At 40.6% G+C, this 16,568-nt stretch overlaps 2 protein-coding genes across 2 annotated transcripts in view; one reads left to right on the top strand and one right to left on the bottom strand.

Annotated features, from left to right (window-relative positions):
- Positions 1-12,752, bottom strand: part of NUP98 (nucleoporin 98kDa) — a 102,388-nt gene extending 89,636 nt beyond the window's left edge. The window contains exons 1-2 of the mRNA XM_012645568.1: positions 12,556-12,752; positions 1,303-1,406 (exon numbers count right to left, since the gene is read on the bottom strand). Of these exons, the coding sequence (XP_012501022.1) occupies positions 1,303-1,378 (76 nt within the window). The 5' untranslated portion in view covers positions 1,379-1,406; positions 12,556-12,752. The remainder of the gene's footprint in view (positions 1-1,302; positions 1,407-12,555) is intronic.
- Positions 12,753-13,113: 361 nt separating this feature from the next.
- Positions 13,114-16,568, top strand: part of PGAP2 (post-GPI attachment to proteins 2) — a 23,230-nt gene continuing 19,775 nt past the window's right edge. The window contains exon 1 of the mRNA XM_012645728.1: positions 13,114-13,153. The gene's annotated coding sequence lies outside the window, so the exon portion shown is untranslated. The remainder of the gene's footprint in view (positions 13,154-16,568) is intronic.

The raw sequence follows: 16,568 nt of genomic DNA, 5'->3' as shown, positions 1-16,568 counted from the left end.
AGAAGCCAGGCGCAGTGGCTCAGCCCTGTAATCCCAGCACTCTGGAAAGCCAAGGCAGGAGGATCACTTGAGGCCAGGAGTTTGAGATCAGCCTGGGCAACATAGTGAGACCCTATCTCTACAAAAAATTTAAAAAATCAGCCAGGTGTGGTGGCACGTGCCTGTAGTCCCAGCTACTCGGGAGGGTGGGGCAGGAAGACCATTTGAGCCCAGCAGCTCGAGGTTGCAGTGAGCTATGATCTTGCCACTGCACTCCAGCCTGGGCAACAGAGTGAGACCCTGTTTCCAAAAAATAAAAATAAAATAAAATAAATTCCATCAGAGTATTACTTAACAGAGTAAAAATCAAGCCATAAACATTTTATTCTTTGTCCCCAAGGGAAGTATGAAAACTTGAAATCAAAGGTGTGAACTTTCAATAAAAGTTATAGATGTTGATAAGTTTAAAAAACAAAAAAAGAGTGCCAAGGTAACAAGTGACCATGAGCTACAAATAAAAGTAAAATCACCAAAATTAAAGTATTAAAATTATCTCCAGACTTTGTTATACTCCAGTCACTGAGATGAATGGTCTTTCATTAAGGGAGAATATCAGAATGACCTAGGAAGCTTTTTCAAAAAGCTTATGTTCAGGTTCCAACCCCAGAGATTCTAATTCTACAGTTCTATGATGGGAAATCGGTGCTAGGATGCAGTGAACTAGGATGATGCCACTGCACTCTACCCAGGGTGACAGAGAGAGACCCTGTCTCCAAAAAAAAAAAAAATTTTAACGAAAGGTTTAAAAGTGAATAATGGCTACTATAGGCAATTAATATCATGTATAATACCAGATGGGAGGGGACATGGATCTCAGCAGGGCAGGTAGGAATTAGGAACCTTGACATTTTAACATTTCTGTTCCTGAATATCACATCTTGTTCAAAGAGCAAATCCCAGGGCAGTTATTCAATAATTGCATTTTGGATTTCAACATTAAAAGAATTATTTTCTGGTCTGAAAATCAGTAACTTTCTGTTAAAAGAAACAAATAATACAAATATTTTAAGTATCTTCTACTGATGATCAGAAAACCATGAAAACTTAGAACTTATTTCTATTTTCTTAAAAAAATTTAACCACCAAAAAAAAAAAAAAAAAAATTTAACAAGATCTTATCCTGGTCATTTTTTCAAGAGTCTTTGTTATAAAGACTTAAGTAGGAATAAAATTCCTGTCTAAAGCTATCAAAGTGTATTTGATCTTAATAAGAACAGGTTAATTAAGATGTTTTCCCCTCTTTTGTTCTTTTAAAAAACTTACTCTGCCCAAATGTTGAAGTTGTGCCAAAGCCACCTGTGCCACCCCCAAAGGGTGTTCCAAATGATTTATTAAACATCTTCAAAATGAGTCTTTGTTTCAGAAAGCTGGAAAGAAAAAAAAATTATCACTCTTTTTAAAGACTACAGAATGCAATGTAACTATTTCAGAAAATCTACCATTTTACAAATTTAGGCTTATTCAAACTATCGCATATTCTCTCACTCAATATTCTAAAACTATGCATGATTAAATAAGCCTTGTAAAATGACCTTTAATTTACCCTGTTCCTGAGCCAAACAGTACCACAACATGAGGTTATACTTCAAATCCCATCAACAACCATCCCTTTAAAACAATATTTTCAACCTTTTCTAAACCTAAGAAACCTAAGCACCCATTTAGTAAAGATTTCAGGTCTACTAGGCCAGATTCTGATATGAACCACCTGGGATGTTGTGCATCATACCCATCAAAAATGATAACCATATTCTGCTTTCCCAGCCACCTGAAATGCTAAAATTATTGTCAGGCTTTATTTTTCTATAATTTGCATTGTAAAATGTTTTTTTCCCTAGTTTTTGGGAGATAAAATACTGTAACAGTAAATGTAAATTACACATACCCCTCCTTCCATCTCCAAATCCCAGAGATTCTGATGCCCTGACATTCTCTTTGATGTTACTTCCTAGGACTATTCTTTATGGTCCTCTACTTATCTGTCTTCTACTTTATCTGAGAATATTGCAGAAAACCTTTGATGAAAACCCCTTACTTCATGTAAATGATTTCCCCTCAGTATCCAAACTATGCACCTAGTCATTTAATGAACTGGACTCACAAACTGTTGTAACAACTACAAAGGGAAGTTTGGTTTTCCCTCCCCTTGATGTGAATAAATACAAATCAACAGTATAGTTTACTCAAATGTAACAGCAGCTTTCCCCCTCCACAAATTTTCCTGAAATTTAAAATGCCTGGCCGGGCACGGTGGCTCACGCCTGTAATCCTAGCACTCTGGGAGGCCAAGGTGGGCGGATCGTTCTGAGCTCAGGAGTTCGAGACCAGCCTGAGCAAGAGCAAGACCCCGTCTCTACCAAAAATAGAAAGAAATTAATTGGACAACTAAAAATATATATAAAAAAATTAGCCGGGCATGGTGGCGCATGTCTGTGGTCCCAGCTACTCAGGAGGCTGAGACAGTAGGATTGCTTGAGCCCAGGAGTTTGAGGTTGCTGTGAGCTAGGCTGACGCCATGGCACTCACTCTAGCCCGGGCAACAAAGCGAGACTCTGTCTCAAAAAAAAAAAAAAAAAAAATGCCTGCTACCAGACAAGAAAATAATGAGTAAACTACTTTTAATGTAAAAATTCTGAAAATAGCCAATCATGTTTATTTGGAATTTATGACATGTATGATGATTTTTCTACTACATACATATAATAGTCTTTTCTTCTAGTAAAATCATGCCTTGTTCATATAATATAATTAAATTACATTTTGAGGTGCTCCTCACAATGTTCTAGTGTCCCATTAGCACTTCCGGCTGCTTTAACACTCGAACATCTTGTGTAGCAGTGGGAAAGATGAAACTGTCCCTTAAATACATGATATTTTATAGAAATCAACATTCCCTCCCCTAAAATTCCCTAGAAAAAAAAATTCATCATTTAGTTCTTTATCCCAACATCCAGGAACTGAATGACTGCTTTGATTAAACAAAGCTCACTGAAAGCAGTGGTTCTGGAGGGTCACATCACAATTAACTGGCAAGCTTTTCAAAATACAAACCCCCAGGTCCTATTCTAGGAACATGGAACCAAAATGTCTAGGGTTGGGATGCAGACATTTGCTTTTGAAAAGGCTCAAATGACTCTAAAGCCCTTAGAACTAAAAGCTATATTTCATGTAATCATCATTTATCTTTCAGTAACAAGATCTGCTTTAAGTTTTCTGCTTTCTGCATTTACCAGATGTCACCAACTGACAGATAAGGCCTTTACCATATTAACTGGTGACTCTCTTTCCAGGGGAAATATTCTTGAAAGTGCTTAGCATAAGTTTAGACTTCTGTGGATCTGCCTACATTGGCATTTCAACAGTTTATTCAGAATTGACAGTTGTGCTAGGGGTTAGATGTCTCAACCAGTCAACTCATTTTTACTGTAATCTCTCATACTACTGTCTTGGGTCATGGTCCCTACTAGAACCACTTTTCTCTATTCCTTGACTATGATTTTTGACCCATCAGTAAGGCAAAAGCTTTCAGTCGTAATCCAGTTATCATGCTAAATTTGCCATGTATTTTCTTATTCACCCCCATGAATAGCAATCTGTTCGTGTAAATCTGACATCTTCTATACAGCAGACATGTCAGAATTCAAAAACTGAATAACACAGTTTTGCTCTGTGAAACCTGTTGTTATAGAAGACTTTAGCGTTAATTTGGATCTCAGTGGCACTAGATTCTACAGACGTTAGGTTACATAGCTCCTAACAGTTAAATTTTTTGATTTTTAATAATCTTACCCTAACAGAGAAACTAGCATCACACATATATTTCACAAAGGGATTTAAAGTAGTAATAAATATCCTGGAAAACACCTCACTGTTTATAAGCTCTGCTATATATTATTTCAACAATCCTAAGAGCCTGGCATTATGTATGTATCACTACTTGTATTTTACAGATGGGAAAACAGCATAAGGTATTTTGCAAGTTTCCCAAGGTCAAAGTTAAACCTATATTCTAACTTCCTATGGACAACTTCAATCCTAGGAAGATAATAAGCAACAAGCAAAAACATGTGTAATATTAAGGAAATTTACCTATTCCAGACCCAAGAACAAGGGACAATGCAAGGAGCAAACCCAATTCAGATTCATGGAAAAAAGCTTCTCACTCAAACTCGGCCATCTTCTTAGTTCTGGCAAGGATGAACTTGGCTTAGTCTCTAAACTTTATACTGGGATAAGTGTTTTCTTAAAAATTATTACCATGAAGCAAATCAAGATTATAGAAAACAACTTATGATTTTTATTATAATTGCTAGAAATTAAATAGCTAATATATTTAACCCATTGCTCTTAAAACAAATCATTCATTTTCCTTACTCTGTGTAAATGTCCCTGACTCAATAAAAAATGACCAAACAGCCTCATAATTCATTCTTCAAAACCCAGCTGAAATATTGTCTCTTCTATAAACCTTCTCTAACTCCCTCTAGCAATTAGTCACTCCTCTGGGCTTCCATAGTGCATTATGATTTCTTTGCATGTATCTATCTTGACCCTGAATCCCCATACTGGACACCGTGAAACATCAACTACACAGATCTTCCTTTAGGCTGAAGATTTGTTGTACCAGCTACTGAACAGTACTACCAGAAGACAGCCCTTAGCTGTCAGTTCTCTTCAGAATTCCTACTATTTAAAAGAGTTATCTCACCCAAGGTCACACCCCCTTTCTAGGACAGCCCACCAATATCTATGGCCAAAGACCAGGCCCCTTTGGCCCAATTCAGGATAACTCCAAAAGGTGATTCCAGCTTCCTACTCCTATAGGATTGGCTGACATCTTCATTAAGACAACATCACAACTCAATTTCTCCCTCAGACCGTTACTGCTTCCTTCTCCTCTCTCCTACAGGTAGTGATCCCAAGACATTCCCTAAAAAAAACTTATCCAGGACTATCTCCATTTCAGAGTCTGTTTCCCAAGGGACTCGACCTCTGAATTCCCCCTCCAACCCTCCCCCTCCCCCTCCCTCTAAACAATGAACTTCTCTGGGGTAGAGGCAATATCATTTACTAGCCCAGAACCTAACAGAAGGTTAAAATTTAATGACAATCACCACTAATGTGTTTTTTAAACACAGACTGAATGATCAAATTACTTTAGAAGTAAATTCTAACTTAAAAATAAAATTAGGCTAGATTAATTCTCACAACAAAAGGAAGCCATGAAAGAGATGATTCCTGGTGGAATTTATCATTTAATTCAGAAGTTGCAAAAACAAAGAGATCACAAAATGGCTAGATGCAACCAGCAGGCACTTTTTGCTTGGCCTACTGTATACACATGGTATGTTATACATACACACGTGTGTACGGACAAATGTTTATGCATACATATGCATGTTTTAAATTAGTTGGTAACATTTAAAATAGAAATATAGCAAAAAAACAGATTTTTGACTTCTCATGAAAAACCCGATAATTAAGCAAATTAGGACTGTAGTCACTTCACGGCAATAACAGGCTGGAGCTTAGTAGCAGCTCTTTTCCTCCCTTTGGTGAGAGCATGCACTTTCCAAAGTACCATATTACCTACTCAATATCACTCATTTCCATCAACAGCCTGGTCCCACTAGGTTTGGACTTTATGGCTGCTGACATAATCAGAGAAAGGACCCACACATTAAAAACTCAGGGAGTGGCTCATGCTTGTAATCCTAGCACTCTGGGAGGCCAAAGGGGGAGGATCGCTTGAGCTCAGGAATTCAAGACCAGCCTGAGCAAAAGCGAGAGACCCCCATCTTTACTAAAGATAGAAAAAATTTAGCCCGGCCTGGTGGTGTGTGCCTGTAGTCCCAGCTATTTAGGAGGCTGAGGCAGGAGTATCGCTTGAGCCCAGGAGTTTGAGGTTACTGTGACCTAGGCTGACGCCATGGCACTCTAGCCCGGGCAAACGGAGCAATACTCTGTCTCAAAAGAAAAGAACCTCCTAAGAATCCAATGAGGTAGGTATTTTTATCCCTATTTTACAAATGGTGAAACTGAGGCACAGGAACCAACTTGCCCAACACACAAAGCTGTTATTGATGCTAGAAGCTATGCTCCTAGAGTGTAGAGCCTAGAGCTCCTAGTGAAAGAACACTGACAATTAAAAGGAAATTACTTTGCATTTACTACAAATGAGGAACCAAAAAACAAAAATTTGACAGTATTGATCCAGCACTATCAGGGAAAGACATTTCTCTGATAAATATGGAAGATCTAGTCACCAGAAACATAACTTCTGTGGAGTAAGGACAATTTATGAGGCACCCTCATGGCCTAGATGAAATCTCCTACAAAGATTTACCTTTATCCTTTTTTCCTTTATGGACTTACACTCACTGCAACTTTTTTTTTGGTATAAGACATATTTTGAAAAAAATAAGTAAAAATAAAATAATGTTATACAAAAACAGACCTTTAATTTTACTTATTTTATTCTGCTCTCTAAGCTCAAAATAATCTTCTAATTAATAATCCAGACTCTCAGATACATGAAAGAGGTAGTCTTATAACACACATCAGAACCGCAATGGACAGGCATATATACATATTCCCATCCCAAATGAGGCTCTACAAACTGATGTACTGATTTATATAGCCAACTTTTGTGAACTTTGTGAACTCTGGGTACAATGATAAAATTGGTTTTCCACCCAGAAATATGGTGGATAAACCCTGAAATGTGGTAAAAACCAAGCAACTGCCCACTTTGGGTGCTATCTGAATGGTTACGCAAGCTTTCAAAGACACTTCCAGCTCGCTGCTCTCTAATTCTAGAAAGTTACACAAACGGGAAATAATTTTTCCTTTCCATTTCACTGAGTTGCTTTGTACCAAAGTCAGCGAAAGAGCAAAAACAATAAATATTTGTTAGATGAATGGACTAGTATAGCACTTTCCACTTTACCAAGCTGTTTTTCATACATTCTCTCATCTAATCTTCACAAAAGTATTAGGAAAGACAGGGATTATCATCCACATTAATGATTTGTTAATTTTTGCCCTGGTAAGAAAGGAGAGCTGGGTAGAATTCCAGGAAGAGATTAGCCTGGTCTTAATTATCTAATATCACACTCCAACAAAACTATCTGCTACCTTCTAACTGTTTTACAGTATCCTTCCTATGACAGATATCCTGATCAAACCATTCCCTTGGTTAGAACATTTATTCCCATCTAAAAATTGTTGATTAAGCTTCACCTGCTTCACAAAACTGTCCCAGATTAGACCCTGTAGACTCTTATCAGTATAAATACTTCCCTTCCCCTCCTTTCCAACTCCAGTTACATAAACTAGTATTTCCCTGCTGTTATGCAATATATTTGTTGTTATACGTGTCACTTGAGTGTTTGAGTTGTTTGCTGCTCTGGTAAAAAGCGTCCTGACTTTGCTCATTGGGTATAAATTAATTTTAAATAATCTAATAATAGTATCTAATATAGCTCCTTCCTCACAGTTCTGAGTAGCATTGTTTTCTTCCCCTCAACACAACACTCATCATTTTGTAGTGAAAAGAGTGTATCAGCTTGGAGTGAAACAAATCTGTGTTTAAAATTCTGCCACTGCATGCCTGTAGTCCCAGCTACTTGGGAGGCTGAGACAGGAGGATCGCTTGAGCCCAGGAGTTTGAGGTTGCTGTGAGCTAGGATGACGCCACGGCACTCTAGCCCGGGCAACAGAGTGAGACTCTGTCTCAAAAAAAAAAAAAACCTCTGCCACTTACCATCTTTGAAACTCTCTATAAATCTAAAATTAATTCAAAAGTTTAAAAAAGAGAAAAAAAAACCCTGCCATTTGCTACTGTGTAGTTGTAGTAATTCAAGACATTTAATCTCTTAGACCTCAGTTTCTACATTTGAACAATAGAGATTATACAGTCTACACCAAAAAATTGTTAGGAAGGAGAACAAAGTTGCCTAACTGGAGCCCCTCAAGAGTAGCTTTCTGTTTAGTTTTTCAACGGGTATTTTATAATACATTCAATTAGAAAAGTGTAATAATTTCCCCTCACTCTAAACCTTGATTAATCAATGCCTAGCTAGACCTCTATATATAATAATTTATTTTCTCAATACATAAATGTCATGATGCTGACCACTTACCACAACCATAAAGCACCACTGCAAACAACAGGAACAAACAAATCCCAAGTCGGGCATTGTAGCTCAGGCCTAAAACCCCAGCGACTCTTGGGGCTGAAGCAGGAGAATTGCTTGAGGCCAAGAGTTTGAGACCAGCCTGGGCATAATGAGACTCGTCTCTAAAAAAAAAAAAATTAGCCGGGCGTGGTAGCACATGCTTGTAGTCCTATCTACTCGGGAGGCTGAGGCAGTAAGATAGCTTGAGCCCAGGAGTCCAAGGCTGCCATGAGCTATGATCACACCACTGCTCTCCAGCATGGGTGACAGACAAGACCCGTCTCTTAAAAAAAAAAAAAAAGTGTCACTGATAAAGCAATAAAAATTATTAATTTTATTATACTCAATGTTTCTGTCAAGAACATTTTTAATACTCTGTGATTATTCTTTAGGATGAAATGGGAAGTACTCAAAAGCGCTTCTACATACTGAAACATAAGAGCTGTCTTGAGGGAAAACACTTGTGATTTCTGTGAGAGCTGAATTAGGTGTTTTTTTATAGAACACCATTTTTAGTGCAAAAAATGAATAATAAACTATGATTATTAAGATTTGATGCAAAAATTAGTATTTTGAAAATGTGTTTGACACTATGAGCTTGTCAGCTTCCCAATTCTTACAAAGACTTATATGATGAGATGGACAGAAACAGTAACAATTATATAACTACATTTTTTGGCCGGGTCTGCCACCACACCTGTAATCCCGACACTTTGGGGAACCACCTAAGGCCAGGAGTTCAAGATCATCCTAGCCCTGGTACAGTGGCTCACATCAGTAATCCCATATACTCAGAAGGCTAAGACAGGAGGATGGCCTGAGCCCAAGTGTTCCAAGCTTGAGTGACAGAGCAAGACCCTGTCTCTACTTAAAAAAAATAATTGCCAGCATTTGGAAGATCTACATAACTCAGTAAGCCAATAATTTCCAAATGACTAATCATGATGTTATAAAATCATGCATGAGTAAAGATCCAAAGTGCAAGACAGACCAAGGAATTTTAATATAACACAGTACAAAAGTTCAATGACATGGTTTCAGATTCCATACTGTAACAAAACTTTAAAAAGGTCTGCTGCAGTGTCAAAGAAGAATAACTACAATCCGAAAAGGATATTAAGACACACCTCCCTTTTCCAACCACATATCTGTAGGAGGCTGGGTGATTTAACCATATCACCCATCTGAATACAGAAGATTGGTACATACAGCCGTCTTCTATAGAGCCAGGCTTCTCAATAAATTTTAAAGGTAGTTTCATAAAATTATTTATGTTAACACGAGTTTGTTTTTTGAATCAACATGTCTTTTTTTTTCTTTTTCTTTTGTTTGAGACAGAGTCTCACTCTGTTGCCCTGGGTAGAGTGCAGTGGTGTCAGCCTAGTTCATAGCAACCTCAAAACTCCTGGGCTTAAGCAATCCTTCTGCCTCAGCCTCCCAAGTAGTTGGGACTACGGGCATGCGCCACCATGCCTGGCTAATTTTTTATATATATATTTTAGTTGTCCAGCTAATTTCTTTCTATTTTTAGTAGAGACGGGGTCTCACTCTTGCTCAGGCTGGTCTCGAACTCCTGAGCTCAAACAATCCATCTGCTTCGGCCTCCCAGAGTGCTAGGATTACAGGCGTGAGCCACTGTGCCCGGCCAAGACCTTGATTTCTTATTAATATATGCCAAAGAAAGGGAGGCTACCATAGAAATGAAAGGAGAAACTAAACAAAGGGACTCTAGGACTCAACTTTTCAGCTTCCCAATACCAGATCTTGAACATTTAAGGGCTTTTCATGGATAATTTATTTTAACAAAATGCAATGTATTAACTGATTTTACGAGCAAACACTAAGCAAGAAAAAGGTAGGATTTTACTAAAATATTTGAAATGTTTTCACTAGAGCAATGGTCTCAATCAGGGCAATTTTGACATATTCTTGAGACATTCTTGACTGTTACAACCTGAGGTGGAGGTGTTATGGGTATCTAATGGGTAGGGGCTAGGAATGCTGCTAAACATCATATAATACACTAAGAGAGTCTCCCACAATAAAGAATTATTTGGTCCAATGTGTCAACAGTGCCAAAGCTGAGAAATCTTGCTCTAGAAACATACTATGCCAAATACTTAGGGTCAACTGCAAATACTTAGGGTCAACTGCAAAGGATGCACCAAAGTCTCAGGAAATGTTTACCTACCTTGCCTCTAATACATATTGTAAAATCTCTAAATTTATTAATCCCCCAACCTTTCAGCAAATTTCGTAATTAACATATGGTCTCTTTATTAGAAATTAAACATCAGTATTAGTATCGTTTACTTCCTAGATTAATTGCCACCATATCAATATTACAATAAAATAATATAACCAATTTTTTCCAAGCTGTCAATTTGGTTTCCTAAAAATTCTACTTGCTCTTAGCTATCTGGGAGCTAACAGACATGAATAAAGTCAGGTACCAAAGTACCATGTAACATATAAACAGCATGGGTCCCCTTATCTGGGCCCCATATTTTGGGAGCACACCAATACCCAGACTCTTCATTGACTATTTTTAGGCTTAACTCTTCCATATTTGTTTATTCATTCAAGCAAACACACTTACTGAGGGCCTACTACATGCCAAGCAACCTGACTACAAAGATAAGACAAAAATATTTTACCACAGTCTAATAAAAATACAAATAGCTAAAATACAAAATGATATGTGCTATAAATAGAAGTATCAAGTTAGTGTTATGGAAGCTTGCAGGGTAGAGAATGCCAAAAAAGGCTTCTCAGAAAGACAGGATGCTTGAACTGAGAAAATGTCACAGAAAACATACCCTGTTCACATTTACTATTTAGACTACAGTTCTCTTCTGCACTACTAGTTTTCAATGTATGCTATGTCATCTAAATAAGGGCAGAGTGACAATCTGATGTGGCAACTAATTCAGTTTCATCAAATCTTAATGGAAAGTCAAAAAATAATTTTTTCTATTTCCCAGTACTTCCTGTCCAACCTCTGGTTTTGCTTTTTAAATATCCTACCTTCTTCCACCAAATAAACATACTGTCACCCAGTTCTAATGTTTCTTTCCCAATTTATAAGATTGTCACAGGGAAATGATTCTCTCTTTTCTTTCTTCCAGTTAGCTTCTTCCTCCAAAACAGAGTTTAATTTCCTCACCTTGTCTAGCACAAAACTTCACTTTGAATTCTGTACCTGAGAGGAGCCCTGAGTTCCAAGGTACAACACAAAGACGTGACTGCTGTCTAGCTTTCTAAATTTTGTGAATGTTTCCTGCTTTCTCTTCCAGTACTTTTGTAGGTCACTAACTGGACTTTCCTCCCAGTAGCAGACACAAGTGAAAATTCAGATTTAGAAAGAGAAACTAGCCAATGACTCGTCGTTTTATTGATTTGTTTCAACATCACTGACATTCTTTAACCAACTTTTAAGTAAAGTTTAGTTCTTGACGTTTAAGTTAGGATACCACTAATGACGGTTCTACCTTACCCTGAGCTGGTAGCAACTAAATCGGAAACGCTATTGAAGACTAAATCTACTCTAACTACCAAATGTACCCGCCCCACCGACGCCTCAAAGGGAATCCTTAACAATGGGAGACTAAAACATTCAGGGAAGGTGAAATAGTAGGAAAATTTCGAGACTTGAGTCAGGCTATCTGGCTATCTGGCTAATCCTGTCTCTTACTCCAGGTCTTGGTTTCTCCATCCATAAAACCTGACTTCATTTCTAGGTCCTTATGGCAACAGTAATCCAGAAACCCAATCTTTCTCTTCATCTGGCTTTACATGGAATACATCAGAGAACAGGCAAGAACCTTTTACTCCACTGATCCGACCCAAATTCTCAGGTTTTATCTTCGAAAGCTAACAAACTTCCGACTGGCGCACCCTAACCCTGGGGCTGCCCATTTCCCTTAGGGAAAAAGCCTGGCAAATAAAGCCCATGCCGCACGACGGTCAAGGAACTGCGGAGACCGTATTCAGGGTCTTAAGGAGCTGCCCCCAAAAAGGCAGGCCCACCGTTGGCTCCTAATCACCGCTGAACTAATGAATGAGTACAGATAGATGGACGCTCCCTCAGCGCGGGCTCCAACTGGAAACCCCGGGCCTAGACCCACCGACGTCGATTCCGTCCCAGAGCCAAAAGAGCCAAGCCTCGGGCCGCAGGGTCGCGGGTCCCGCCCCTCCCTCAGGCCACAAGGTGCGCGCAGGGGAGCGAGACTTCGGAGCTGAGAGGGCCTGGGATGCCCCGCGCATCCGCCCGCCCTGAGGGGAGGAGGAGCCTGCCGGTCTGCGGCCGCCGTCGCCGCTCCGGCTCCCGACTTACCGCGGTGCGGTGGGGAAGAGGAAGTGTCAGGAGCGAGGGCCCAGGCCCGTCCGCCACCCGCCGCTCACAGAGCAGCGCGCGGCCCCCACGAAACCGTCGCCGCCGCCACCGCTACCGACCCCAGCTTCGGGCGCAGCGCGTAGAGGGCCCGACTGCGTCACACGCCGCCCACCGTCAGAGGCTCGCTCTGGGCGCTCCGCCCTTGCTGTCTGCGCATTGGCAGATGACGCCGCCACTCTAGGCCCACCCTGTTATTCATTGGGCAACGAGTCTTTTGAAACCGAACGTGAAGGCGATCTCCGGGAAAAGGGGTGAGAGGGAAGAGGAGGGGCAAAAGGAGTTACGGGGAGGAAAAGGGGAGGGGCAGCAGAAGGGACGTGGAGTCCCGCCCCTCAGCGCCGCAGTTGGCTGGGAGCTATTCGTGACGTCACACAGGCCCCTGGAAGTGCGCTGGTGAGTGGCTAGACTGGGGAGCACACGGCGGGGTGTGGGAGTAGAGTGGTGACGCTATAACGAGACTCCGCCCCCTTCCTGCGTGCGGAGAGACTTGGGCTGCGGGAGCTCGGGCCAATCAGAGGGAAGCCCCGAGGATGGCATGGTAACTCTTCAACCCTTTCCTTGCCCCAGCGCGCGGGCGGTCATGGGAAGGTTTTCTGGCTGCTCTGCCAGCACTTCTTGGCCGGGCCACGTGCGGAGCTGAGCACCCTCTGGGGGTGGGCGGGCCGTCTGTCCTCATAGCTTGTCTGCGACTGCTCTGAGACCCTAAATCCCGAACCTCTTCTCTCTTGACCATGCTTGCCCCAACACACTCTTTCCCTGTCTGAATTCCTAGGGTAGACATGAGCATTGGAGATGCCCTCAGGAAATGGCCCCTCTTAGAGCCTAGTACAGATGAGGATTCTTGAAACTTCTTTCCCAGGTGCACGTTGAGAACCCCTACTTATTCTTAAAGGAGTGGTTCAAATGTTTTCACCTTCTCCATGATGCGCTTGCCGACCTTCCCCAGGGAGTTGAGCTAATGCTTGTGCAGGCCTCTGTTACTGCCTTGTCACTTTGTATCCTATTATTTCCCTTTCGGTTTTCTATGCCCCAGGCTCTTGGAGGTCAGAGCTGCATTTTCATCTTCTTGATATTCCGAATTCCTCCCTGGGCCTAGCTCTGAGCAGAATCCTGATATTACAAGAGGAAGAGGTGAGGGTCTCAAACAGAATAGCAGGAGCTGTACTCAGAAAGCAAAGTGCATACAGACTACACCTCCGCCACCATCTCTTCCTGGGACGTCAATACAAAATTGAAATGGGTTTTGTCCAAAACACAGATCAACTTAAATCCTCTGGGTTTTTCAGTGGTAGCGAGGGATTAGAGATAATTGATTTGTTTGTAAAAAACATGAGTTGTTTGCAAAGATGGAATAAGATAGTAGATGGAAGAAACCACACATTGTAGGTGCTCAGTAGATGCTTAAAGGAAGAAAAGAAATAATGTATGAAGCACTGAGCTTGTCAAAAGTGCAAGGGGGTTTCGGTCTAGGTACAGTTGCTTTTTGCACAAAGATCCAGTTATTGAGACAAGGAGTATTGCCCACAGACGTCTTGCCAGAATGGGAGAAGCTGCCTCAAATCTCTCCTACTAAGGGAGATCATGGGCTTTTAAAGGAGGGGCCACTGTGCCTTAGGGCAGGTCGAGATGTATCTCACAAAGGACTACATGCAGCTAAGCGAGGTGGCTCAGGTCTGTTATCCTAGTACTCTGGGAGGTCAAGGCAGGAGGATCCCTTGAGCTCAGGAGTTGGAGACCAGCCTGAGCTAGAGTGAGACCCATCTCTCCTAAAAATAGAAAAATTAGCCGGATATGGTGATGTGTGCCTATAGTCCCAGCTTCTCAGGAGGCTGAGGCAGGAGGATCGCTTGAGCCCAGGAGTTTGAGGTTGCAGTGAGCTGCGATGATGCCACTGCACTCTACCCAGGGGGACAGAGTGAGACTCTGTCTCAAAAAAAAAAGGGCTCCACGCATTGGGACACAGTTGTGGGGGATGATGAATCTTGCCTTCAGGAAGTCTGCCCAGGGGCTTTTAGAATCTCATCTCAGTTGTCCTGCACAAAATCCACCATTTCTGGGAAACAAGTCAAAAGTTCAAGTAGTTAATTTAGAGAGAGGATTATTTGGGGGTCATTGAAATTTTTTCAATGGGTGCCCAGTTACAAGCTTGTGGCTCCACTGATGAGCTTCCCTCCACACTAAAAATTAATATACGGATGGACAAATTGTAAAGCTAGTTTAAACATCTGACTGCAGTCACCTGCCTCCAAACACCCCTCCCTTCCCACCACTCTACTTTGCCTTTACTCTACTCAAGAAAGGCATTAGCTCTCCCTGGATAGTTACAGTAACTTCCTTGCTGCCCTCCTGGACCTTTGATTTCTTGCCCTTCAATCCTCAAACCCAACTATGTTTAAGCCTCTCCTCTACTTACTTATTTTGGTATCTCTAACACAAGGCATATAGTGGGTGCCCCTTAGATTTTTGATGCATGAATGAGTGAATTATTTCCTTCAGTGGGAAATAGTAGCAGAAGTATTGGACTTTGGAGTTAGAGAACCCTGGGTTTAAATCTGAACCCAATCATGTATTAGCTAAATGAACTTGGACAAATTTCCTAGCTTCTCTGAACCTCAATTTCCTTGTATGTAAAATGGGTATAACAACTGTATTTGCCACACAGAGTTGTTGTGAGAATTAAATGAGATAATATATGTAAAGCACTTAGCATAGTACCTAGTACACAGTAAGCCCAACAATAAATGATATGTATTCTTTAGAAATGTCAAGGAGTTCCCATTCTAAATATTCTAAGACATGGATTCTGACACAGAAAGGGGGCTCAGAAATACATCTTTTTCTTTTCTTTTGCTAAAAAATGGTTCTGAAAGAAATATGTCTTGAGTGAGTAAGCAAATGAATACATTCAGTCCAAAGTACTAGTAGGTGTGCAACAAAATAGTGCATGCTATAGAAAGACCAGAGGAGTACACATTGGATGAGGAATGCTCCAGGGAGGAATTTCCTGTGACCTTCATGATTTCTAAGGAGATCTTATTAAGTACTCTGGTAAGCATGTGGCCCACAGGTCATCATTTCCAGGAACTCCTGACTGGTGAAGGACATCTTTATGGAATCAGAGGTTCCTGGCCCACCTACTCCTACTCTAATTCTCATAACACATCTTTCAGTTATCATCATCTTCCTTCTTCCGCTCTGAAGACAAAGAGTTTGGTGCATGCTCACAAAAGTTTGCTGAGCCAAGCTTTGTCCTAGGCATTAGGAGCCCAGAGATGTGCACAGCTCAAAACTTGCTCTTGTCAAGAAAGAGCTAAGGAAAGTCCAGCTCTGTCCTAGGAGCCACCCATGACTTGAGAACTCACTGTATGCAGCTATGAAGGATTGGTGCTCAGGGAGGAGATAGACCTGTAAGGACTACAAAATAATGGAAGGGCAAGAGACTTCCTTCCAGAGTGATGGTTCTAGATTTCCTATATGGTGCACTGGAAGGAGCAGCAGAGTTGGAGTGAAACAGAACTAAGTTCAAGTCCTAGATCTGCTACTTTTTATATCTTGCACAAATTATTTAACTATTTTGTGCCCCAGTTTCCTTCTCTATGAAATAGATACAATACTTTGTATTTTGTAAGGTGGTTGTGAAGGTCAAACGGAATTTGCAAAGATTGGGCACTGTTTGGCCCATAGCACTCAGGAAATGTTGAGTCCATTCCTCTTTTCATATAACTTGATAAGAAAGGGTGAGGTTTATAAATAGCATATAATTGCATTTTTAGAAATCCTATGTGAATACCTTTGACTTTTAACTAGAACATTTAGTCAATTACATTTAATGAATTTCCTGGTATTGTCAGGATTTTGTCTAACATATTATACTTTGTATTTTGTCCAAACTTTTCTGTTTCTTTTTCTTTCTTTCTTTCTTTTTTTTTTTTTTTAATTTTTTTGAGACCAGG

The sequence above is a fragment of the Propithecus coquereli genome, unplaced genomic scaffold (genome assembly GCF_000956105.1).
Source record: "Propithecus coquereli isolate 6110/MARCELLA unplaced genomic scaffold, Pcoq_1.0 Scaffold235, whole genome shotgun sequence".
NCBI lineage: Eukaryota > Metazoa > Chordata > Mammalia > Primates > Indriidae > Propithecus > Propithecus coquereli.
Note: the sequence above shows the minus strand (reverse complement) of the source record. Positions and strands in the feature narration are given on the sequence as shown.